The 25,673-nt window shown below is 50.9% G+C and overlaps 1 protein-coding gene across 2 annotated transcripts in view; it reads right to left on the reverse strand.

Annotated features, from left to right (window-relative positions):
• Kazn (kazrin, periplakin interacting protein) overlaps window positions 1–25,673 on the reverse strand; it is a 502,475-nt gene that overhangs the window by 212,931 nt on the left and 263,871 nt on the right. Inside the window, exons 1-2 of one of the 2 annotated variants that reach the window (XM_070037903.1) lie at window positions 19,238–19,331; window positions 18,595–18,859 (exon numbers count right to left, since the gene is read on the reverse strand). In XM_070037903.1, coding sequence (XP_069894004.1) covers window positions 18,595–18,859; window positions 19,238–19,240 — 268 coding nt within the window. In that variant the 5' untranslated portion in view covers window positions 19,241–19,331. Of the gene's footprint in view, window positions 1–18,594; window positions 18,860–19,237; window positions 19,332–25,673 lie in introns of those variants that run through there. The other variant, XM_070037902.1, reaches the window with a different exon arrangement.

The raw sequence follows: 25,673 nt of genomic DNA on the forward strand, positions 1-25,673 counted from the left end.
AGGGCCTGGGTACTGTCCCTGAGGTTCTTTTGCTCAAGGCTAGCACTCTATCACTTGAACCATAGCGCCACTTCTGGCTTTTTCTGTATATATGGGTTTCATGCATGTTAGGCAAGCACTCTACCACTAAGCCACCTCCCTGCTAACAAGCAGCATTAGCGGATGACAGATGACTTGGGCAGTTCTGGCCTGTCCAAGGAGACCAGCATACAAAGGATTTGGCCTCTACCTCCCAGCTCCTCTGGGAGGTGGGAACTCCACAAAAAGGTCCTTCTTGGAGCTGGCCATGTGTTCAGGTCCTTCTTAGGGCCAGAAAGAAAAGTCCTTACTGAGGTCCAGTCTCCAGAAAACATAGTGCTGATGAAGGCAGACAATGCGCAGGGCTCTAGGTGGAAGGCTTCCTAGAAGCTCACATTGAAACAGAGACGATGCTAACTATTCATTTCCATTCCCAGATGAGAAAGCTGAGGCTACTCAGTAACAGGGCTGGGACTTGAACTTGTGACTCTCACTTGAAAGCCTCTTGCGGGCCATACCTTGTGTCCTTATGTGGTCAGCTCTCTTGCAGGTGTTTGGCCTCATAGAGTGAAAACTTACTTGTGATGTAAATCCCCCCACAGTTACTGTGTCGATTATCCACATTAAAGACAGCTTCCTGCCGGCTGTTGGTGGCTCACGTCTGTAATCCTACCTACTCAGGAGGCTGAGATCTGAGGACCACAGTTCAAAGCCAGCCCAAGGCAGGAAAGTCTGTGAGACTCATTTCTAACTAACCGGCAAAAAGTCAGAAGTAGAGCTGTGACTTAAGCATTAGAGCACCAACCTTGAGTGAAAAAGCTAAGAGACAGCAACCAGATCCCGAGTTCAAGCCCCAGGACCAGCTTTAAACACCACCAACCCAGCCCTCCCCCCCCCCCCCCCGCAAGTCCCCAGCTTCCTGTCATGTGGATTGTCCACCTGGAACTTGGATCCATTGAGTGACCCTCCATGGGGCCTATAGGGCTGGGCAGACTCATGTTCTCTTCCTTTCTTTACCAGTTACTATTGTGGTTTGGATCTCAGTGTTCCCCAAACACTCATAAGGTAACAAGGTCCCTCTCCCTCTCCCTTTGCTTTCCACCACCACGAGGGGAAGGGGCCTCACTGCCCCGCCCATAGCTCTCACCATGATACACTGGGCCAGCACAGGCCCAAAGCAAAGACTGTGGACCGGAACCTCTCACACAGTGAACCAAAATAAACTTTTCCTCTGGAATCCATTTCTCTAAAGGCATCCGGCCACAGAGCTGCCCAGCTGATGCCCCACGGACCTAGGCTCCTAAGCCCTGGAGGTTCCCACCCAGGGAGCCTCAGGGGACCACAGAACAGGCCTAAATATACCGTACTTCCACGCTGGGCACAGCACTGCATTGGAAATACAAGTGGGAAGGGCTCGGCACCATTTCTGAACCAGGGCCAGCATGATGATCTCTTCCTAAGGCCTCAAATCAAATCACCACCAGCAACCGCACCCAGATAGAGTCTTTCACCATTCACTCCTAAAATGCTTCACAATTCTCCAAGGAATTCTCTTCCCAACTTGTATTATGTAACTATGCATAGTGTGTTAGGTGGTATCTGGTGAGTGGCCAGACAGTGGACCAAACACCTTCAGATTTACTATCTCATTTGGCCTTCAAAACAAAACAAAAAGGAGCCAGTCTTTACTGTGTTGTGCCACTTTACGGGTGGAGAAACTGAGGCTCACATGACAAGCACCGTAGGAGAGAAGGTTAAATAACTCACCCAGGATGCAAAGCTAAGCAGAGCACTAGATTCCGGGATGGCCACACCAGAGTCACTTCCCCCGGTTTGATGTGCTAGGTAATAGATTATAAATGCTTGGGGCAGGGCCAGTTCCCAATCCAGGACTCAGGATTCTTAGAAAAGAGGGTTATGTCTCAGCGACACTGTCCCCAATCTCCTGTGGGTGGCCCATGTCCACGGTTTACCCTAGCAGGCTTCTCTGGAAACGACTGGCTGAGACTTGGGGCTTGGGAACTTGTCCCAGTTTCCTGTGTCTCAGAAAACCACGCGTGATGTGGAGACCGTGTGATAGTTGTTACAGGATGTTACTGTAACAGTAGCATCACAGGTAAGATGGCCCGAGGCATCCCCTCTTCCCAAAGCAAGAACATTCCAACCTGGGCACTTCGCCCATCTCACACCTGAGGGCAGGCCACTTTGACTCTCTCTCTCTCTCTCTCTCTCTCTCTCTCTCTCTCTCTCTCTCTCTGTCGCTCGCTCTCTCTGTACTGGGCATGTTTAAGGTCAGCATGGATACATGGATATATGAGTCCTTCTTGTCACCTCCAAATGGAAAACCGCATGGATCAAATCATAAAACAAACGAGGACAGTAAATTTCCATTCACCCTAGGATTTTTATTTTATTTAAAAACCCAAGCTTCCAGTGTCTCCTTTAAGTGCTTCAGTCACCACTCCCAAGAGAAGTCACCGTTTGGCTACCCAAGGCCTTGCAAGGGACTCCTAGCACGTAGTTTCCGTGCCAGGCTCGGTGACTCCCAACGAATATTTGCCGCATCCATGGCATCCCTGAGCCACACACTGGGCGCAGACCCCATGTCCGTTTATTGTCTTGAGCACACGGAACAGCTGCGGTGTCCAGACAAGGGAAGATGGGTGGCCAAAGCTATCCAGATGGTTGTGCGTGGGGTGGGAGCTGGGAGGTCTGGGGGTTGATACCCCATGTCTAAGTCTCGATGTCCGAGTCTCAGGACCTAGGTTACTGCGGTGCAGGATCCTGGAGAGGCAGCACGGAAACAGAGGTAGGAACTCCTCACTCCACAGTCCTTGGGGGGATACCGCCAAGTGACCACGGGGGCGGCCATGTGGTCCCCGGGACATCACACAAAGTGGCCCGGACAGCCCCTTAGCAACTGGAAGAAGAGTTAATAGCTATTTGATGGACACCCGGCACTATATTACAAATGGCTGGTAGCAAAGTTAATGTAAATAAGGCCAGGAGGGCGCAGACCCAGCCTTCCCCGGTGTACCCTGCCTGCTTCGAAATATCCTGCTTCGGTCCCTGGCTTCATATTTCATGCAAAAGGCAGCCCTGAGATGTGCAGCTCCACCGAGCCCCAGGGAGCGCAATCAGGATGACAAATGAGTTCCCCCACACGGGTATCTCAGAAATGCCTCCTGGCGTGGGGGAGGGGCCCAGACACCCAAGCCGGCTGGCCATGGGGCGGTGGGTGAGCCAGCCCCCGGCCCAGGCTGATTTACGGGCAGAGTGGCCTGGCTATTACCTTTATTTACATTGCTAACAGCACATAAGCTCCAGAAAAATTTAGTGATTTCATTTGGGCATCTGGCTTGTGTGTTTTTCTTTCTCTTACCTTACCTTCCTTCCTTCCTTCCTTCCTCCCTCCCTCCCTTCCTCTCTCCCTCCCTCCCTTCCTTCCTTCCTTCCTTCCTTCCTTCCTTCCTTCCTTCCTTCCTTCCTTCCTTCCTCCCTCCCTCCCTCCCTCCCTCCCTTCTTTCCTCCCTCCCTCCATCCTTTCCTTCCTTTCTGTACAGCTTTGGATGGAGCTTGAACTCAGGGCCTTGCTCTCTTGTTGGTGTCCTCTCCTCAAGGATGGCACTCTACTTGAGACATACTTCCACTTCCAGCTTTCTGCTGGTTACTTAAGAGATAAATGTCTCACCTTGGCTGGTTTTAACACCGCCACCTCAATGCTCAGTCTCTTGTGTATCTAGGATTACAGATGTGAGGTATCAGTGCCCAGCGGTATTTTGTTTTGAAGATAGAGTCTTACTAATGTTTGCCCGGTCTGGCCTTCAACTGTGATCCTCCCACCTCCACCTCCAGATCAACTGGGATTACAGGCACATGCTACCACGCCTGGATCATCACAGTCTTGATGGCATCCCAAAGGTGCTCTCCTATACGGCCGCAAGGTGAATGGCCTGTTCCACAACTCAGTTATACAGTGGGAATCACAAGCTACTGTGGAAATGTGAGATTTCCTTGTACTCCTCTTTTGCCTCTGGGTGACAAGGAATCAGGGCTAGAACGCAGGATCCTGATTCTCATACCAGAGTTTTCTTCTCCCCGCCCTTCCCCCTCCTCTGGCCTCCAGAAGGTAGCAATCCAACCAGGGATTCTTGTGATGGAGAGCTGTCCGTTAAAATGGAATGAACTACCATTTTCTTCCAGGCTAATATTAAATGCAAAATGCCATGAAAGAAATAGTCCACCCCAGTATATCATGTTTGGTTTTATAAATATCCCCCCCACACACCAAAAAAAAATCCAGTAGAGGGGTTGCTCCGCCGCACCCTGTGTGTGGCGGGGGAGTCACCCAGGTACAACCGGCCTCAGAGGCCCATACTCTGCCTGGGAGCTCTCTTTCTCTAGACAGTTTCTATCTCTCTGTCTAATGCTCCCTGTGGAGTCCCGGGGAGCTCACCAGCAAAAGATTAACCAAACAAAAGAAGAGAAATGCAAACCACTTACTAAGCTTTTCCAGGTGATTTTAATTGCAGGTAATAAAGCATTGTTAAGAGGAAAGTTTATTATAAGAAAGGTGTGTGGGGGGGACCAGCTCTGGGTGCGAGCAGGGGAAGAGGGAAATGATTTTGTAAATTCCATCTCCTCTAATAAATCTGAATGCTGCTGGAGAGATGAGGCCATTATCCGGAGCTGGCATAAATGAGAAAATGATATGATAGATCGCATGCTTGAGGGGTTTTAGGGCAGGGCTGGAGATAGAGCGGGAAGACGCTAGTTAGGGATGGCAGTAGGCCAATCAAATCACATTGCCTGAAATCTAGTTTGGGGGCCAGTTCTATTATTCGAAGGGTAACTGCTGTTTTCCGGTATTCGTGCCAACAAGTCACTCGACAGAAATTCGTGCAGAACTTTCTGGAAGTCTGGGGGCCCATGTTAGAGACGTAGTCTGATGACATCATAGGGAGGCAGAGGTGAGCTCAAGAATCAGGAATCTGTGGAGTGCCAGGACAGGGGTCATGGCATCCTCAGACTCCAGCCACGCAGGACGCTGCAACAAAGCCCACCTGAGGGCCACAGAGGCTCTGGAAGGACAGACAGAGGGACAGGGAACCCACGGTGTTGCCTTGCAAAGATGCATCCGTATTTTCCAAATACACACAGACAGAGGCGCAGCACCCACTTAAGGACGCTTCTGCAAGCCTGGCGATGTTTCCCATTTAGGGATTTTCTTGAGCAGTAAGAAAAAAGTAGTCATATGTAAATGCCAGAATCTGCACCCCCCACCCCCACCCGTGTCTTTCTCTTTCTCCCTCTCAGGGGTGTGGATAGAGGAAGCATGAACTCCAGATATCAGCTGACGACACAGAACCGCCACCTTGGCTAAGGCAGCCCCGGCTGCAAGTGAGCTCCTGGGGAGAACGCCACGTGTGCCGGCTTGCTGCTCGCTCACTAGGGGAGCAACCGTCCCATTGGTACCAACGTTTGCCACACCAGGCTTCCTCTGCAAACAGATTCCTGCCTCCTCCTGGCAACCTCCGACACCGAGCTTCTGGATCTCCATCCTTCTGTGGGCTCTGTTGGAGGCTGACCAAGGAGTTCTTAGGTGAGTCAGCCATCTGTGGATTCTGATCACAAGTGCAGGTCTGGGGCTCATGGAGGGAGGAGGAGCCCCAGAGTAGCTAGGATTACAGGTGTGAGCTGTCTACTTGGCCAGCTGCTACTTTATCTTGAAGCTATACAAAGTGGCTCCTCATTTGATAAACAAGGAAACTGAGGCTGGGACGCATGGCTCTGGCGTGTGTCACCACGAACAACAGCTTTTTCATGATTCTCTGACATCAGCAACCTCTGAAGACCAAACACTAATGATGTCACCAGGAATCACAGGCTGGGCACCACGGCTCACGCCTGTAATCCCAGCTACTCAGGAGGCTGAGATGTGAGGACCCCAGTTCAAAGCCAGCCTGGGCAGAAAAGTTCAAGGGACTCTCTCTACTTAACCAGCAAAATGCTGACTGGAAGTGTAGCTCAGGGGGTAGAGTACCAGCCATGAGCAAGAAAGCTGAACAAGAGTATGAAACCCTGAGTTCAAGCTCTAACACAAACATTAAAAAAAAAAAACAAGAATTCATCTCTGCTTTCTCAGTAGTGTCATCCATCCTGTGGTCCAATTGCTCATCCAAAGCCCGAATTAGCTTTATTGAACACCTCCTGCATGTGGAGGCTTGGATGGGAGGTGAGTGTGTGAGAGAGAGCTACACATTCAAGCTGTCCACTTGCTTTGAACAATAAAACTTTATGTGAACACATCCATGTGCCTTCATTCACCCACTGTCTCTGGCTGCTTCTGCAATTCTGCAGCAGGTGTGGCCAGTTGTAACAGGCCCCCCACAATCCCAACACTGGATACATTTCTGCCCGGCCTTTCAGAGAGAAAATCTGCTGACAACAGCTCCCCGGGCCCCACCATCTGAGCCACAAATATGGAACAGTGATGCAAAGCCCAAACCAAACCCCCAAATTCCTTCCTCCTCACCTTCACCCCAAAGAGCTCAGGGTCCTCCACACTGAGAGTTAATGCTCAATGTTAAAGAGCCTCTACCGCTGGAGAATATTCTAGTACCTGTGTTATATGGATCTTCCAATGAGGTCCAAATGCACACTACTTCTTTTGCTGGCAGTGATTTGGAACACCCAGAAGTGTGCGTTCCTTGATGTACTAGGTTGCAGACAGAGACTTCACCCCTACCACCCCTCTGTCACCTCAGTAGCTCACAAATGCTCACAATCGCCAAGACTGCGGGGGTAACCGGGCTGACCCCTACCCCAACTGGATTCCTCACCAATACACCCCTTTTGATCTCCACCACCCAGAGTCCCGGATGTTGTTGGTATGGTGTGAGTGGTAGAGTGCCTACTTAGCAAGCACAAGGCCCTGAGTTCAAAATCACAGTACTGCCAAATAAAACAACCCAACAAAACCATGGGCACGGGCAGTGCCCGTGGGCCAGCAGGAAGTCCACCTACCAGACAGAAAGTTGTAGCCACAATGAAGGAAGGACACACACCTGACTACCCAACAGGTAAGGTGTAGCATCACAACCCAAAGGCCCCAGTAACAGTCAGAGGGAAAGAGAATGGGTGCAGTTGTCAGGGTAGCATTTAACAGTCTGGGAAGACACATGTTCTCACAGCAAGGCCCCAGTTCACGCTGGAGTCTTTCTCACGGTCACCTCCCTGGATTGTGGTGTGACAGGAACAGGAGAAACTGTGCCCAGGTTTAGAACCCAGGCGCTCTTTGCAAGGGAAGCATATTGACTAGGAAGTCCACCAAAACGGCACAAGAATCCTGCATATGAAATGGAATGTGCTGGTGGCTCACACCTGTAATTCGAGCTACTCAGGAGGCTGAGATCTGAGGATTGTGGTTTAATGCCCACCTAGACAAGAAAGTTGATAAGATTCTTATCTCCAATTAACCACCAAAAAGCTGGAAGTGGAGCCAGGGCTCAAGTGGTAGCATGTTAAACTTGATAGGAGAAAGCTCAGGGGCAGCACCCTGAGTTTAAGTCCTAGTACTGGCAAGTATGTATGCATGTGCCCATGTGCAAGCACACACACACACACACACACACACACACACACACACACACACACACATACACACACAGCCCTCCAGCAGGGTTACCTGGTACCAAGTCAAATTGGGAACAGAGCAATCCAAACATGGCTGCCCATGAAGAGGCTGATGGTCCTCTCAGAGTGTCTTAACACCTAGTCTGAATGTGTAGAATATTCCCAGTCTTTCTTGCTTTCACACAGGAAAAGCTCATAGCAACAGGAAAAACAATCACTTGGTGAGCACATCAATTAGGATAATCAATGCACATACAATCCCGGGTCAGTTTTCCTCGGGCCTCATGCATCACACTCTCTGGACCTCACCATGGTCCTCTCCAAGAGGGGAATGAGATTTCTCAGTTGCATACCTTCCTGCTGTCCAAGCCAGTGAGCGAGCACAGAATTTCAAATGGCAAGAAGGGGAGAAAAAAGTGACATAAATCCCACTGCATTCCAAGTTACACTTGCTGAATTAAAGCAAATACACCGTGTTCAGTGGTTTAAAAAAAGTTCAAGTTAATCAAGGAAAGTGGATGAATTCATTTGTTGCAACTGACAAGAAGGCCTGGCCTAAGCCAAGTCCATGCTATGAAGAGGAAATCATTTAAAAAGGTACGGGTATATTCCTGTCCTGAAATATGCATTGTTTCTAGCTCCGAGGGAAATACACACACACACACACACACACACACACACACACACACACACACACACACGTATGTATGTATGTATATATAACAAAATCCAATCGTTATCATTCCAGCTAGTGGGTGTTGGTAGCTCACACCTGTAATCCTAGCTGCTAGGGAGGCTGAGGTCAGGAGGACTATAGTTCCAGGCCAGCCCCTGGCAAAAACGTGGCAAGATCTCATCTCAATTAATAAGCTGGATATGGTAGCATACCAGCCATCATCCCAGTTACGTGAGTGAGAGGCTACAATCAGGAGGATCATAGCTAGATTCTAGACCAGACCAAGCCCCTCACCCTCCAAAAAGAAAGTTTGATTAAAAGAAAATGTTGACCGACTCCACTCCATCTCAATGTAAGATACTACAATAAGAAGTGTAAAATAGGTGGACTGCTGTCTAGGCCAGCCAAGGCCCTGAGTTCAAATCTCAGTAACCTCCCCCCAAATATGTATTTCTAGTTCTACGCCACATCTCTTTAAGACCTGCTCTTTCTCTAGGCAAGAAGGTCCAAACTCGTCTCTGTGATGTCTTATCTCAGCTCTCTGAAAAGTTGTATCAATGAGGATCTATCATGGCCAGTCTTGACCTTTAGAGGTGAATAACAAGGTCCCATCTGTGCTTTAGGACATGTCACCATTTGCTGAAGGGCCTTGTGACCACTGCTTCCTAGTCTCTCCTCTGTTTTCCTGCCTCGCCCACATAGACCTTTATTAGAAAAAGTAATTATATTTCCAACTCAGTCACACCCACTAGACTGGGAGCTACCAGGCAAGCAGTCTACATCTTATTAAATGTGTTCTCTGGGGAACTGTTTGTCCCACTGGGGAGAGAAGGAGAAGGGAAGACAGATCCCACCCACCCTTGCAGGGTTGGGGGAAGAGGGGGGAGGAAGAGGGGGGAGGTTCCTGCCTGTCTGGACCTTCTTGTCTGTGGCCTGGCCCCTCCCCTGTTCTTTCATTTGTCAGCTCACCATGTTCTTTCAGGAGCTTAGAAAAGCAACTTAACTTTGCCATTCACCTCCACTTCCCTACCTGTGGTGGCCCAGGGCTTTGAGCTAATGGCTGTGAGATTGCTAGGCAAGCACTCTGCCCTTTGAGCCACGCCCCCTCCCTCCCCTGCTCCTGGCCTGCAGATGGAGGTGGTGAAGGCGGTTTGGTGTGGTCTGAAGGGAAGCTGAGAGGTGCTCAGGAGGTTCACTGCCCCACACCTGCGAACACCTGGGAAGGCACGCAGGGAAAGCCTGTGGCCATCACCTACTGTTGGACCAGCCCAGATGGGATTCCAGAACATTCCTTCCCCCAAGACTGAGTCAAAGCCATGCTAAGAAATTTCCCAGAAAGGAGAGACTGAGTCCTGGCTGCTGTTCTTCAGTCAAAGCCCGAGGGAGGCTGATGCAGACTGTGTGCCTGGGGCCTGGCGGGCGGGGATATTGTCCTCTTACCCCTGGTCAGGCCTGAGTCCTGGCTACAGAGCCCGGCAGTGACCCAGTGCTCCGTGCTGCACACTGAGAGATGGCTGCTGAGTGACCCCAGCGCTCCAACGGGAAAGGTGTCTTGGGCCATGGTGGGGAAGGGGGCCAGGCTCTGAGCACCTCGCGGGGCAGCAGCCATCCCCAGGGCACCTCTCCCCGCTCTGCACCCTAGTGCGGCCACTCGCTAGCTCACCCCTGGAGCCTTCAGTGCCTGGGTTTTCTCATGTGTAATATGATGGACATGTGCGTACCTTGCACCTGGTTTCAAGGCTGAATTAAGGTGTCAAAGGCAAAGGATTTGGAGCAGTGACTGGAACAAGTAAGCACACAATTAAAATCACTTCTGGTTAAACGGATGATCCAGGGGAACTTTACATGATACATATGTGATGTGCAGACCAATTTCTAAACACCTGTTACTCAGGATCTACCCACCCATCCATGTATCTGTCTATCTGTCCATCCATTCATCTATCAGTCCATCTGTCCATCCATCTGCCCATCCATCCATCTGTTTGTCCATCCATCCATTTGTCCACCATCCATCAGCCCATCTGTTCATTTATCTGCCCATCCATCCATTCATCTATCAGTCCATCTGTCCAATCATCCATCATCGGTCCACCTGTCTATCCATCTGGTTGTCCATTCATCCAGCAGCGCATCTGTCCCTCAGTCCACCTGTCCATCCATCTATTTTTCCATCCATTAGTCCACCTGTCCATCCATCCGTTTGCCCATCCATCCATCAGCCCATCTGTTCATCTATCTGCCTGCCCATCCATCCATCAGTCCATCTGTCCATCCATCAGTCCATCTGTCCATTTGTTTGTCCATCTATCCATCCACCCATGTCCATCTGTCTATCCATCTGAGCATCTTCTGCCCATCCATCAGTCTGTCTATCCATCCACTCATCAGTTCATCCATCCATCCCCCTCCATCCCATGTGACATGTTACCTCTAAGCCTCCATTTCTTCGTAAGTGAAATGGGTACAAGACTGTTCCTGGCTGGCAAGTCAGGATGAGGCCAGGGGTCAGGCTCAGGGGATCCTGCGTCTCGCACTTACTGCAGGCAGGGGACTTAACCTCTCTGAGACCTCGCTCTCTTTCTTGAAAGACAAATGTAAGAGTTGCCACCTCATTAGGTCTGGGATTCAATGTCGGCCAAGCACTTACCCAGTGCTTGATAGATGGCAAGTGCTGACTATTATTTATTGAAAAGCTTGATAGAAACATTAAAGTTAGCTCTCATTTACTGCTACATTAATCTGCTCACCTCAGCCACAGGCGGGAACTACGTGTGCCGAGAGATGGTTCTAGAATAGCCAGTGCCTTTTGAGCTTTCCCTAGAGGAAAGTTCTCAGAACCATAATGGAGTCCCAAGGGCTGAATGGAAAAGATCAGCTTTGGACCAGCTTGCTCTTGAAGGGTGCTTTGCTCCTAAGGACTCTTCTATTGCAAACACTGTAGGGCTGAGCCAACACTGAGAATGGGGGACACCTTGATGGTCCCTTGGAGACCTTGCAGCACTTGCTCAGATGAAAACAACAGAGGCTGGCAGCCAGGCCTCTGTCCTCCGTCCTCCAGCCTCCAGCCTCCAGCCTGGCAGCATATTCCTGAGGGGAGCAGTGGTGGAAGTCCCCCTTACAAGTGCAGTGTTGATATCCCTGCTCATCAGAGCCTTTCAGAGCCTGACCTAAATGATCCAGTGTGGCCCCCTCAACACAGATGCCAAAATAAATTTATAACAAATACATCCTTGCCACGCAGAAAGCTGCTGTTCCTGACACTCATTACAATGATGCTCCAGCTCTCCCATCACTGCAGAAGCTTTGATTCCCTGGGGGAAGAGGAACTGCCCCCTCACCGAGAGCAACCTGGATGCCAGCTAGCACTCAGATCCGAGGCCGTGGCAGGTGAGCAAGAATGTTCCAGACACATCCAACCCTGTGCACAGGAAAAGGCACTCCATTCCCGGGTCGTCCCCGGGAGAGCTGGGTGTGGCTGGGGAACTCACAGACCACAGTGTAGATCCACAGGACCTGGGCTGCTACAAGTCACCCGTCAGCTAGGACCTGGGCTCAGCATGGCTGTGTTTATGTTGCAGGTCTCAGGGATCTGCATCTTCTTAGCAATTCTGCCCAGCCCCTCCCTGCCACACCTCTGTCCTTCATTCTACAGGTGTCTTTAGTGTCCAGTCCAGATATGATAACCAGATCCAAGTTTACAAGAGCACTAAGGACTCAAACACAGGACATTCCTTCTGCCCTGAGGACTGTGAAGGGCAGGGGGTGTGAAATCAAAGATTTACACACACATACACACAACCAGTTTTGGAAAGGGACTGAAGAAAATGGCAGAATTTGTACTACATTCATTCTCCTTAAGTACATTACCTAAGAATAAACACACACACATACTCTCTCTCTCTCTCTCTCTCTCTCTCTCTCTCTCTCTCTCTCTCTCTCTCTCTCTCTCTCTCTCTCTCTCTCTCTCTCTCTCTCTCTCTCTGTCTCTTTGTCTCCATCAGCAATGACGGTGGCCAAGAACCTGAACTTGACCTTCTGGGTTCCATATGACTTGCAAGGTGGGAGGCAGGGTTCCAGGAACCAACTCGCACCTGCTGAGACCATCTGTTCCCAGCTCCCTGGTGGCCTGGATGGCACAAATTGGGGCTCTGTGGGACTCCGAAAATGGGGAAGCAAAAGGATAAAGGAATGGAGAAGACTCTACCTTCTGTGGGGACAACATGAGACCAGGTCATATGTGGACACAAATCACAACAGCTGAGATGTTCAGGGGCCATCAAAGAAGTTTTGGAAAAACTAGGGAATACACACACACACACAAACATCATCATCACCTGAACACTGACAGGATGAAATTCACCAGAACCAGAAACTTGACTTGTGCGGTCCTCTCAGAGGTATCTTCCAAAGACAGTGGGAAGATAGCAAATAATAGCCAGAAGATAACTCATTTCAACCCAACGGTACCATCTGTAAGTAATCTCTCAGTGACGATGCACACTAATTCTCAGGAATAATTTTGAGGCTCCCGCTCACAACTGCCTCCTGGATTAGGAAAAGACCCAGTGGTGCAGAGCCCATTGCTCTGCCTGCAAAACCAAGACATGTTTTTTAGTTTTATTGGTGATAGTGGTACCAGTAGTGGAGCTTGAACTTAGTGCTTGGGTGCATCATGCCTTCACCAAAGGCTGGCACTCTATCACTCCAGGCACAACTGCACTGCCTGCTTTTTGGTAGACAGTAGGACTTTCTTGTCTCAGCTGGCTTTGAACTGCAATCCTCAGATCTCAGCCTCCTGAGTGACTAAGGATTACAGGACATGTGAGCCACCAGCACCTGACCGGAAACATTTTTTCTTTCTTTCTTTTTTTTTTTTTAAATGAACTTTGCAACCCAGAGGCAAATGAACAGAAGGGTCCAGACCACTCAGTTACACGATAGCACCAGCTCTCGGCGACTCAGAACTTCTTTTGCAAGGATGATGAAAGCCTCTGTATGAAAATGAGAGTCCAGGCACAATGAATCGGGAAGGGGATGTGAGAAGACAGAATGGGCTCTACAGAGCCAACAGTGGCCAGCACTTTCACAGACACTCACAGATTCATTTTACTCTAGAGATAATCATACACCATGAGGAAATGCTACACACCAAAGAAAGATGCCCTTGCATCTCCACTTATAAGAGGCATATAAATTCAATTATTTCCTGCAAACTAAAACCCCATAAGTGAATGGCAGTAGGCATACTTTCTACTGGGTGTAAGTATTTTATGTTATATACAGTTAACATCTACTTGAATTGGGTACAACAGCCTTTAATTGTTTTACTCTATGCATAGCAAAGCAACCAATTGAATGTAATATTGGTCATTCATCAGATAAAAACATTTTCGAAGAAACAAATTGCTATATTTCCTCCTCAAAGAACAGCAAGCATTTGAAACACATTTTCCCTGAGATGTTACATGAAAGGAAACAGCTTAGAAATGTTACTTTAAACAAATTCCCAAAGACTAATTGGACTTGGTGTAGGTTTTTCTAAGCCTCTTTGGTCCACCTGTCAAAGGCACTTTGTGAACCCCAACCCCTTCAGGAGTTGTTCTGGGGGCTGTACCATGTACCACCCCACCAGGGTGCCCTGCGCATTAGAGGCCAGCATCTTCCTTAGGGATTGCCCAATGTCCTGAACTCACTGCCAGCACAGATTCAGAAAGAAGATCCTAGCAGGGCCTGGTGACTACTGGGAAGGCTGAGACTTGAGGATCACAATTTGAAGCCAGTTAGGGCAGGGAAGTCTGTGAGACTCTTACCTCCAATTAACCACCAAAAAGCTGGAAGTGGAGGTGTGGCTCAAGTGGTAGAGTGCCAACCTTGAGCAGAAAAAAAAATTCAGGGACAGCACCCAGGCCCTGAGTTCAAGTATGAGTACAGAGAGGGAGGGAAGGAAGGAGGGAGGTAGGGAGAGACAGAGAGACAGAGACAGAGAGACAGAGAGACAGAGAGATGGAGACAGAGACAGAGAGACACACATACACACAGAGAGAAAGAGACAGACAGACAGACAGACAGAGACAGAGACAGAGAGACAGACACACACACAGAGAGAGAAAGAGACAGACAGACAGACAGACAGAGACAGAGACAGACAGAGAGTAGAGAGAGAGGTTTCTGCAAGGGGACAAAATCCCAGATTTTCAGCAGTTCACTTTGGAGAGTGTGTTACACAGCAACCGCATCAGCTCACAGAAGGAACCACCCAACTTCCGATTTTCTTCCAATGACATGCTACGTTAGCCATCTAGGAAAACTCAACTTTTCTTCATCTAAAAGCAATACCAGTTGACCACTGGAACAGTCAATCAGTCAGTGATGGATTGATAAGCCTGCTTACTTGCATTAATTTTTTAAAAAAAGTTTATAAGAATATTAAAGATGGATCTAGCAATCTCCTGGTGTGAAGGTCCCCTTTTCCTGTAATCATTTGTACCAATATCACTAAAGGCCTATCAGCACACACTTCATAGGTACACAAGAGGCTCAGTTTAAAGATGCTTCTATCAGCACACATTTCACAGGTACACAACATGGTCAGTTAAAAGATGCTTACATAGTTTAGCTGTAGTGTTAATAAGCTCCATTCAGAATCTAGATTTGCAATGAGATACTAAATAGAAATTGGTATTCTAAAGCACAGGCACAAATAAAGAAGTGAGGGAGGCCCAGACGCAGTACTAGACTCAAGATGTTCACATTGGGTCCTAAGGGTTATCTACATTTTAGCAACAAAAATAAGGAGCAAGCTGGGTGCCGATGGCTCATGCCTGTAATCCTGGCTCAGGAGGCTGATATCTGAGGATGGTAGGTCAAAGACAGTATGGGCAGGAAAGGCTGTGATGCTCTTATCTCCAATTAACCACCTAAACACTGAAAGTGGCATTGTGGCTCTAGTGGAAGAGCACTAGCTAGGCTTGAGCAAAAAACAGCTCAGGAAGAGTACCGAGGCCCTGAGTTCAAGATCCAACACACACACACACACACACACACACACACACACACACACACACACACACACACACACACACACACACACACACACACACACACACACACACACACACACACACACACACACACACACAAAGGAGGGAAAGAGTAGAGACATTGCCAGCCAACTAGAATCTTACCAGCTTGTTAAACATGAAATAACTTCCCGAAATAAACCTTGAACTACTGGTAGACTAGAATTGCTACACTGAAAGCATTTACACCACAGAAATACGCCAGGAGCTACAAAGCAGAGTCTACCTCTTCTCCACCCTCTATTGATCAATTCCCCACTGTCCAAGTTCTAAAGTATGTCTGAATGTATCCTTAGCCTGACTCTGAGGCCAGAGACTTTTTACTCTCATGCATTCTATACTGCGCTGAATGAATGCCTGAGCTGTCATAGAATGAATAGGAAACTGGCCACTTTGATTAAAAAATGCACTGGGTGGGTCCTATAGCTGCCGCCCAATAAAATGGGATTCTGTGAAGTTAAAAAGAAACATCTGTATTTGGAAAGTGATAATTCCATAGCATTTAACACTGTCAGGGTTTGGGCCTGCTAAATGGTACCAGTGTAGACAACATGAAGAAAACCAAGGCTACTAACCACTTGGAAAAAGAGTCTAAAAGCCACAAAGAGCCAAACTTTAGGGAGCCCCCTCCCCACTCCCCCCAGATTTAATTAAGATGGTCCATGGACAGGAAAGGTAAAAATCAATCACATTTTAACTTGCAAGCATTCTGCAACTTTCCTTTAGGAAAATAAGGAAACCAGTAGCAAAAGACATGATCAGACCAACCCTGCTGAGGCTTTCAAACAGTGCTGCTAGAGGCCAGGAGAAAGAAAAAGAAAAATTAAAAAAAAAAAAAACAACCCAAAGCAAAGCAAATCCTTCACAGAGGCTCCATAATATCATAAATAGTGGATCATGGTGCTGCTGTCTATACATAAATGATGCCCCACTAGATTTCCAGGTTTCTTTCTAACCATGACATCAGGGTACAGTCAGACCAATTGAAATGGATTTGTGGCCAACCAATAAAGTTGAGTTAAAAAACCATAAATGTTGTTTGCTGATTATACAATCAGCAATTAGTAAGAGTTTTTAGAAATTCTAATGGGACCAAAAAAAAAAATCAAGACTCTCCTTCCTTCTATACCCGTCCACAGCTGCTGGTCCAAGTAGGGGAACAGAGGAGAGCCTTCTAAGGGTCTCAGGGAACTCCTAGGTTTGAGTGTTTTTAAAGACCTCAAGCAAGCACAAAGCTATTTCCATTTTGACAGCCTGGTGCATTTTGGAGGAGAGAAAAGAAAAAAAAAGAAAGAAAAAGAAAAAAAGAAACAGCCCTCTATTTCTCCACTCCAACAATTCAGCCATCAACACGCATCTCAATTTCCAAGTCCGGTGCATGTGTGTGCACCAGCCGCATACCAGCTTCCTTAAGCATACTCGGTCTGCAGCAAAACCTAGCTCGGGGAGAAAAAAATGCCAACTTAACTTTTCCTCGGTGGAGAAAAATGGATGCAGGTGGGAAAGAAACCGGCCTTGTTCAGTGTCCCCTGAGGATGGCTTTTGCGTCTCCACGAAATGCCAGTTCTTAGCATTTCTTTCATGTTCAAAGGATCCCCTGCTTATAAAAAGTATAAGCACCATCACTTTGTGGTCTGCTTTTCCTTTTATTTTCCTTCCCCCCGCCCCAGCTTCCTATGGAGGATGCTCTTTCCCACGCAATGACACCAGGAGGGATCCAGTGACCCGAGAACCAGGTGCCAGCCCTGAAAAGTGGGTAGTGCACATCACAACCATAGCCTTTCCTTGACATGACGTCATGGCCGCTCTGGTACCAGATGACCCACTCCAGTCCTGAAAGACTTCTGACAGAACCAAGTACCAGCTTAGGATCTGACTTAGAATTTGATGCAGATCTGCTGAACGTTCAGGCTACGCATCTCCCATCAAAAAAGACACAGCTCCCTCGAGCGAAGGGAAGGTAAAAACTCAACATCGAAGGAAAGGGAGAAGAACCAGAAAACCATTTTGAGCCACTGGTTAACCTTGTATTTCATGAAGTGACATTTTTATGTAAGTGGACCCTGTGGAGCCAAGATTTTTTTTTTTTCTGTCCTGTTCTGGATTTCAGCACTTTAGTTTACCAATCAAAAATAACACTAATAATCAGGGATTCTATTCTTAAAGGGCAGTGGGGTGGGGATGGGGGTATAAAAATCCAGAAGAGTCCGCTGACCTTTCTCCTTTCTAATTCACAGAACCAGACAGCGCATGGTAGAGATGTGGGGTTCACCTTTAACCCTCGCATGGGTCTCAGCGCCTCATCTGTCAAAGACAGCACAAGCCAGGTGTCTCCCCCCAACTCCTCTAAGCCAGAGGTTCCTGGAAACCCTGCTTCATCCAGGCCTTTACCCCTCCACCTTGGAGGTCTCAGACCCAAGCAATCTGTTCACAGTGATGCGAATTTCAGCATCCTCGGGGCGACCAGTGTCCACCTACGGATCCACTGCCTACACCAGCGCAGAGGCACAGAAAATAAAGTCTGGATAGCACCGGACAAGGGATCTGGCCACCCTGGAGAAAAAGTGCCCATCCCTTGAAGCAAGGACCGTTGGAACTGGGGGATGGTGGCACCCCTGAAGTTGGCCTGAACTGGAGGATGGTGGTATTCACCCCTTCAGGGAACTGGAACTGGGGGACAGTGGCATTCACCCCTGCAGGGGGCCTGAACTGGGGGGGGGATGGTGGCACCCCGGTAGTTGGCCTGAACTGGGGGACGGTGGCATTGACCCTGCAGGGGGCCTAAACTGGGGGATGATGGCATTCACCCTGCAGGGGGCAGGAACTGGGGGGGCGGTGGCACTCACCCCTGCAGGGGAGGGGACCTGAAAAGTTTGCCATGGAGCTGGGGGCCGGGTGCCACCTAGGGGATGCGGGAAGGACCCTGGAGGGCTGTGCCCGGCTCGGGTCGGCTCGGGCCGGTGTGACCCCGCGACCCCGCGACCCCGCGCACACACAGAACACCCCGCTTTCCTTGGATGACAGCCGGCGCGTTGCCCGCCCGGTGCCGCGATGCGCAGGCGGGCCGGGACTCCGGGACTCCGGGGCTCCGGGACTCCGGGGCTCCCGGGCTCCGCAGCTCCCGGGCTCGGGCTGGCGGCCCCTCCCCAGGCCCCGGGCCGGGGTCGGTGGGTCGGTCCCTACCTTGCGCGCCGAGCTGGTGGTTCTCCAGATTCGCCGCCGCCGCCGCCGAGTCCGCCGCCGCCGCCGCCGCCGCCGAGGCGCTGGCCATGGCCGCTCCCGGGCCCGGGCCGCCGCCGCCGCCGCCGCCGCTCAGCTCCGCCAGCCTCCGGTTGGTGGCCGCGAGCTCGGCCCGCAGGCTGGTCACCTCCTGGCTGGCCGCCTGGACCGCCCCGTCGAGGCGGAGCGCCAGCTGCTTATTGTCCTCGGTCATGCTCAGGATTTTGGCCTGGGGGCGAGAGAGGTGACAAAGAGCTGCATGGTGCGCGCGGGGCGGGGGCGCGCGGCCGGGGACCCCAGGTTCTACCTGTTGGGTCCCCCGAGGCCCGGCTGGCCCGCGCCCCGGTCCCCCTCCGGGCCCCGGCACCCGGCACCGGCGCGCGCCCGGCTCCTGCGCGCAGGAGTGACAGGGGCGCCTCCAGCGGGCGGGGGCGGGGGAGGAGGAGGAGGGAGGGGGGAGGAAGAGGAGGGGAGCAGGGGGAGGAGGAGGAGGAGCAGGGGGACTGGGGCGGGGGGGGGGGGAGCGGCAGCCAGCGAGCGGAGACCCCGCGCCGCGCGCGCAGAGGACACGGCGCGGCCCGGCCGGCGCGCTCCGAGCGGAGCCTACCATCTGCAACCCGCCCGGGAGGGGGCCGGGCCCGGGCCGGAGGGGGGGAGACCCACACGTCCTCCCGCGTCCCCCGCCTTGGGGACACCCCCCCCCCTCTGGGCCGGGGGCAGCGGCAGCGAGTTGGGGCGGGGCGGGCCGAGGCGGCGCCCCCCGGCGGGGTGCGGGCGCCCGGGGCGGAGCGCGGGCCGCAGTCCCCTCCCCGCGCAGTGGGCGGCGCCGCGGGGCGGGCGCGGGGTGGGGGGAGAGTGGAGAAAGGGGGGGGGCGGGGAGGGGTCTGGGATGGAGGGGAGGGGTCGGTCCCGAGTGGAGTTGTTGGCTGGTTCTTAAAACTGCAGGGACTGGGGGCCCAGTGGAGCCGGGCTGGTGTCCCCCCCCCCCAGCCTCTTCCCCCCCCTCCACCCAGTCTCGCCGCGGACCCCCCTCCCCCCGACCTGCGCTGTGCTTGTCTTGGGGTTGGGTGGGGGTGGGCTTCCCCTCCCCCACCTCAGCTCAGCCAGACTAAATATTATGGTCTGGGGACAGGTGAGGTCAGGAGAGGCCCGGATGGGGTCAAGGGTCTTCCCCCCCACCCTGTCTTTCCTCTGGAGCCCTGCTGCCTCAGTTTCCCCTCTCCTCACATCTGAGTTAACATTAGGTGAATGTAACCCCTTCTAGTCTCTCTCTCTCTCTCTCTCTCTCTCTCTCTCTCTCTCTCTCTCTCTCTCTCTCTCTCTCTCTCTCTCTCTCTCTCTCTCTCTCTCTTCCCCCACCCCCCCAGAACAGGCTTCGCATTTTTTCACTGGGGCTCTGGATTCCAGCCACCAGACCTTGTTACCATAGCAAACTTCATTCCAAGCAAATCGGTCTGTTTACACCAGCCTGGGACCCCCGCCCCCCAACAATGGTGGGGCCGCCACCCCAGCGCATTGAGCGGGCAGTGCAGAAGCCAAGGGCCGGCTGCAGAATCCAAAGCTGGTGCGGGGTGCACACGGCACCCTCCAGATCCAGCAGCATTTATTGAGAGCCCCAGGAACCACGCCAGGAAATGGCACGAAAAGTACTTGCATACGCGGTTACCTCTTGGTACTAAGGCTTATCGTTTCTGTTTTAAAGGTGAGGAAATGGGAGCTGAAGGCAGAGCTAAACCCTTTGCCCAAGGCGTCCCCAGAAATCAGGGGTCAGTGCAGGGGAAGGGGTCACCTGATTCCAGATAGTTCCAAATGCCTTGGGTGGACCCTGAATGCTGTCGGGAACCACAGGAGCACAGTGGTCCACTGGGAGGACAGTGCTGGACGGTGGAATGATGGGCGGCAGGCCCATCTGGCCACTCTGGCTGCTCTGCCCACGTACCCTCCTGCCCTTGGCCTCACTGATACAAGTTCTGACCAAGTAGACCACAGAAGCCACCAAGGAATAATAGGTGTTTGTAAACCAGGGTAGGGGGTTTTGAAGTCCTTCTGTTGGGCTTTGGAGATGCAGCTCACTAAGAGCTTTGTGGGTCTCCCGAAGGGGGACTCACAGGTTAAGAAACACAGTTTGGCAGTCCAGCAGAAAGCTGACCAAGGAGTTACCCTCTAGTCCTGCAAATCCATTCCTGGTTATGTGTCCAAACGAAGTGAACTCGGCTATCCAAACAAAACTTTCATGAATGTCAGAAATGACACCAATGCTCATAGCAGCACACTGTTGGTGAGAGCCAACCCAGTGCCAGTAAAATGATACCCACATGATGGAATATTACTCAGGCAGGGAAAAAGGATGAACCACTTACAGTGACATCTGGGAAGGAACTTGAACACATTAAGCCAAAGTGAAAGAAACCAGATAAAATGTCACATTCTTATAAATGACTCGGTTGAGACTGAAGATCTGAACTGGAGACAGGTATCTGATGTGTGGAAGCAGAAAGCAGAGGGCTCTTTGCCAGAGGCTTCCTACGCTATCAATAGGTTATTAACAGGTTACCAGTAGGTAATTAATAGGACAGAGGCTATGGTTACATGATATTGTAGATGTGCCACACGCCATCTAATTGCTCACAATACAGTCCTTCCTTTCATCTCATGTGAATTTCAGAGTTAAAAAGTCAGAGCTGGGCACCAGTGGCTCACCGCTGTACCCCTGCTTGCTTGGAGAACTGAGGTCTGGAGGATCATGATCCAGCCTGGGCAGAAAAGTCCTTGAGACTCCATTTTCAGTTACCCAGCAACATGGCTGACAGAGGCCTGGGTCATGTGGTAGGTAGGGCACCAATGGGAAGCAAGAAAGCTGAGCAAGAGTGCCAGGCCCGGAGTTCAATCCCCAGTAGTTAAACAACAACAACAAATCCCCGTGCATATATACATGTATGAAAAAGAAGTGTTGGCCGGATATAGTTGGGGGAATATAGCTTAAGCCAAAAAAGAATTAAAAGCAGCTCTGAGTGGTGTGTGTGTGTGTGTGTGTGTGTGTGTGTGTGTGTGTGTGTGTGTGTGTGTGTGTGTGTGTGTGTGTGTGTGTGTGTGTGAGGTTTACATGTCTACCCCAGTGCACTGGGCACTTCCAGGCAGGATGGGGTTGACAACTGTGTATGTCACTCCTTATGGCGTGGCATCCGTGTTGCTTAGCCAGTAGCCACACACCACACGTGACTGTGAGCGTGTTTGCACAGCAAACAAACAGGCCAAGTGTTACTCATTTTCCTCTTCAGTGAGATTATTCCCACACACCCCGCATCTTCAAATCAAACCCAAACAAAACAAACAAAACCTAACCAGGAGGAAAGAAACCAAAGCAACATTCCCTGAGCCACTGAGGTCTCAAAACTTGCTGTAAAACCTCCTGAAGCGCCTCTTAGGAATCTTCCCCGACCCCCGCTCAGTTTGAACTCAGAACCTTGTGCTTGCTGAGCAGGCACTGAGGAACACTGCAATGTCCCCAGCCTTGCCTCCCCACCCCACCCCACCCCCAACATTCTCACCATTCTGTTTTCTTTTACTTTTTTCTTTCCTTTTCTTCTTCTTTCCTTCCCTTCCTTCCCTTCTCCTTCCTTCCTTCCTTCCTTCCTTCCTTCCTTTCTTGCTTTCCTTGCTTTTTTGCCAATCCTGAGGCTTAAACTCAGGGCCTGGGCACTGTCCCTGAGCCTGTTTGTGCTTAAGGCTAGCGCTCTACCACTTGAGCCACAACACCAATTCTGGCTTTTTCTGAGTAGTTTATTGGAGATAAGAGTCTCATGGACTTTCCTGCCTGGGCTGGTTTCAAACTGTGATCCTCAGATCTCAGCCTCTTGAGCAGTGGGGATTACAGGCATGAACCACTGGTGCCCAGCCTGACTGTTCATTTTTAAAGAAAGGGTCTTAGTTCCTAAGCAGGAACATGGGTTGTGGCCCACCTATTTTAGACTTCCTGGAGATACTGGGATGATAGGTGTTGGCCACCACTAACTAGTGGCTTCCTGCTGTTGATGGAAGTCCACTGGACTCTTCCATCCCCCACCCCCATGGCAGCCTGGAACTCTGATTCTCCTGATTTCATCCTCCTATGAGCTCCTATGAGTGTGTTACTGTGCCCATTGAGAAGGGGTCTTTCTGCCTGCTCTGGCCTCATATTGTGATCTTCCTTTTCTTAACCTCCCAGTAGCTAGGATTACATTCACCAGCCATCCAACCTTCTAGGTTTTTTTTTTTTTTGTCGGTTGTGGGACTTGAACTCTGGGCCTGAGTGCTGTCCCTCAGCTCTTCAGCTCAAAGCTAGCGTTCTACCACTTGAGCCACAGCTTTTTCTGCTTATGTGGTACTGAGGAATCGAACCCAGGGCCTCATGCATGCAAGGCAAGTGCTCTACCACTGATACAACCTTCTAGGGTTTTAAAGGATTATATTTTCTGAACATTTTTCCTCCTCTGAGCATGAAAAAGTGGGCTTTTCCTAGCAGTATCTCCTTAAATTCACCCCTCACCCCCCACAGAAAGACCAGATAGTCTGAGATCAAAGATGATCTGAGACCCAGCTGACTTAAAATAAGAAGGTTGTGACTGCATAGGCACAGAGTATGTGCTCCCATGACCTCTCCCCTGGAAGAGGGGGTGGTGCAGAGCTGACTGCCCCTCCCCTCCCCTCTCCACTTCCCCCCTTCCCTCCCCTCCACCTTCCTGGCAGTGACAAGAATTTAGTGGTACTGGCTCTCTGTCAGATGTCCCTAAAGGTGCTCCTGGTTCACACCCCAGTGAGCTGTGGTTGGAATGGGTCCCCAAAGTTCACAGGCTGATGGCTTGATGTCCGGTGCTACGGCCTGCTAGCATGTGGAGGTGGGCGCTATGGAAGGTGTTGGGTGAGCTGTGATGTTGAGGGTGGGGTTTCCATGCCGGCATTCATGGCTGAAACAGAAGGTAGAACTCCTTTGCTCTCTTCCCACCATGATGAAGCAGGTCCTTGGTGCCTTCCCTCCTTCCCTGCCAGGACTGGGGCTTGAAATCAAGGCCTGGGCACTGTCCTTTAGTCTTCTCACTCAAGGTTGGAGCTCTACTACTTGAGCCACAGCCTGGATGGGCTTCAATCATCGATCCGCAGACCTCAGCCTCTTGAGTAGCAGCTAGGATGACAGGTGTGAGCCACCGGTGTCCAGCAGAAAGTAATTTCTTATTTTCAGTAAACAGATCTACTTTCTAGGAAGCCCCTACCATTTTCTCAGCACCCCCACCCACTCCAGTTCTCACGGCTCCTGATCCGTCAAACCCCACCGTAGGCTGAAGCATCTGCCTTCCTGTGTCCAGGCACCAGCTTCTGCCAGCATTTGCTGACTGGCCAATCTTTCTCCACAGCCTGAAGCTCACTCCCACCACCCACCCCTCATCCCACCTCGCCCCTGCTGAAGAGAAAGGGAATTCCTAACATGGATCAAGCCCAAGATATGGCCACCAAGGAAGTCACGGTGCCCCCATCTCCCACACATGGGTCTGGGTCTGTTCTGACTTGGAAGCAGGGAGAGGGGAGCAATGGCCCCAGAACTTAGTGGTCTTTCCCTACAAGGGAAGGCACCTGGCCTCATCTCCTTGGCATACTCCTTGTTTGGGAGGGGGTCCAGAAAGGGATCCTATGGCTGTGAAGGATGGGAGGACCAAATCCAGCGTCTTTCCACTGCTGTATGCCACGTGGTACTTCGCAAATGGCAGGTCTACGGAGAGCCTGGGCTTGGCAAAGTCAGGCCACTGACTGTGAATGCCACCCCTCCCTCCCCTGTTTCCATGGCACCCAGGACCACTTGATGCTTTTACCCCCAGGGATTTTTTTCCCATCAGCTTCTTCTCCATTCCTCAGATTTCACTTCAACACTGACTGATTTCAGAGCTCGGGGCGCCTTCGATCAATCGATAGCTCTGTGTTTGTTTGCTTGTTTGTTTGCTAATGTCACCCACTGAACCCACGGGAGGATTTGAGAGATCTGTGACCATGAGTTTGTCTCACTGGGGTGAAGGTCTTTAAATTCCTGTCACCGAGCCCTCCCCACCACGTGTACAAGGTCATCCTGCATAGGCTGCTTTGTGTGGGATTCCATGGAATTTGCAAGAATGAATGTTCTTGTCTTGAGCTGATTTGATTCTTTTCATTGCATGCAGCACGGTGCCTTGGTGAAAGAAAACTGGAGCTTCAAGAAGGCAGGGCTCAGAGTTCATTCCTTTTGAATGCTGAATGTGCCTGTACTGGGGCTTGAACTCAGGGTCTCACACTCTTAAACTGGCCCTTTCAGTCAAGGCTGGTGGTGGTCTACCACTTTATCCATGCTTCCACGTTTGGCTTTTGGTTGATTTGCTGGAGATGGGAGTCTCATGAACTTCTTCTTCCCAGGCTGGCTTTGAACTGTGATCCTCAGACCTCAGTCTCCTGAGTAAGCTAGGACTACAGGTGTGAGCTGCTAGTGCTCAGCTAGGGTTCTGTTCTTGGCTTTGCTGCCTAGTTTTCGCTGGGTATTTTTCCTGAGTTCCCGGTTCATCAAGGAATTCATCCCACGTTTCCCCCCCCCCCCACATACACACACTCCATACCCACAGATTCTCTGCTTTTCGTGGAAACTCTGCTCCTACTCAGTCTTCCCCAGCAAACCCAGTCACATTTAGAACCTTCCAGGCTCTCTGGTCTCCCTATTCCTGCCACAAAGATGCCACGGGGTAAGGGTCCTAGCAACTGGATCTGGCAGTGAAGCCACTGCGGTTTCTCCAAGGATCACCAATGGTCTTCATGTCCTTCCACCTAACTTTTCTGGGGTGCCTGGCACATCTTTACTGAGTAGCTTCGCCCACATGCGGCCCAGTATTCTCTCTCTGACTCAGCCAGGGGACTCGCTTCTGTCTGGCTGTGAATCTGGGAGGGGGGTGCCTTTCCAGGCTCAGTCCCTCCGCAAGGCTGAGTGGGAGCCAAGACTTCTAGGAATTCACATGCGGGCCAGGTGGAGTGGGGATGTGTGGCAAAGAAGGAGAGCA

This window comes from Dipodomys merriami, unplaced genomic scaffold (genome assembly GCF_024711535.1).
Source record: "Dipodomys merriami isolate MVZ:Mamm:240054 unplaced genomic scaffold, mDipMer1.0.p SCAF_28, whole genome shotgun sequence".
NCBI lineage: Eukaryota > Metazoa > Chordata > Mammalia > Rodentia > Heteromyidae > Dipodomys > Dipodomys merriami.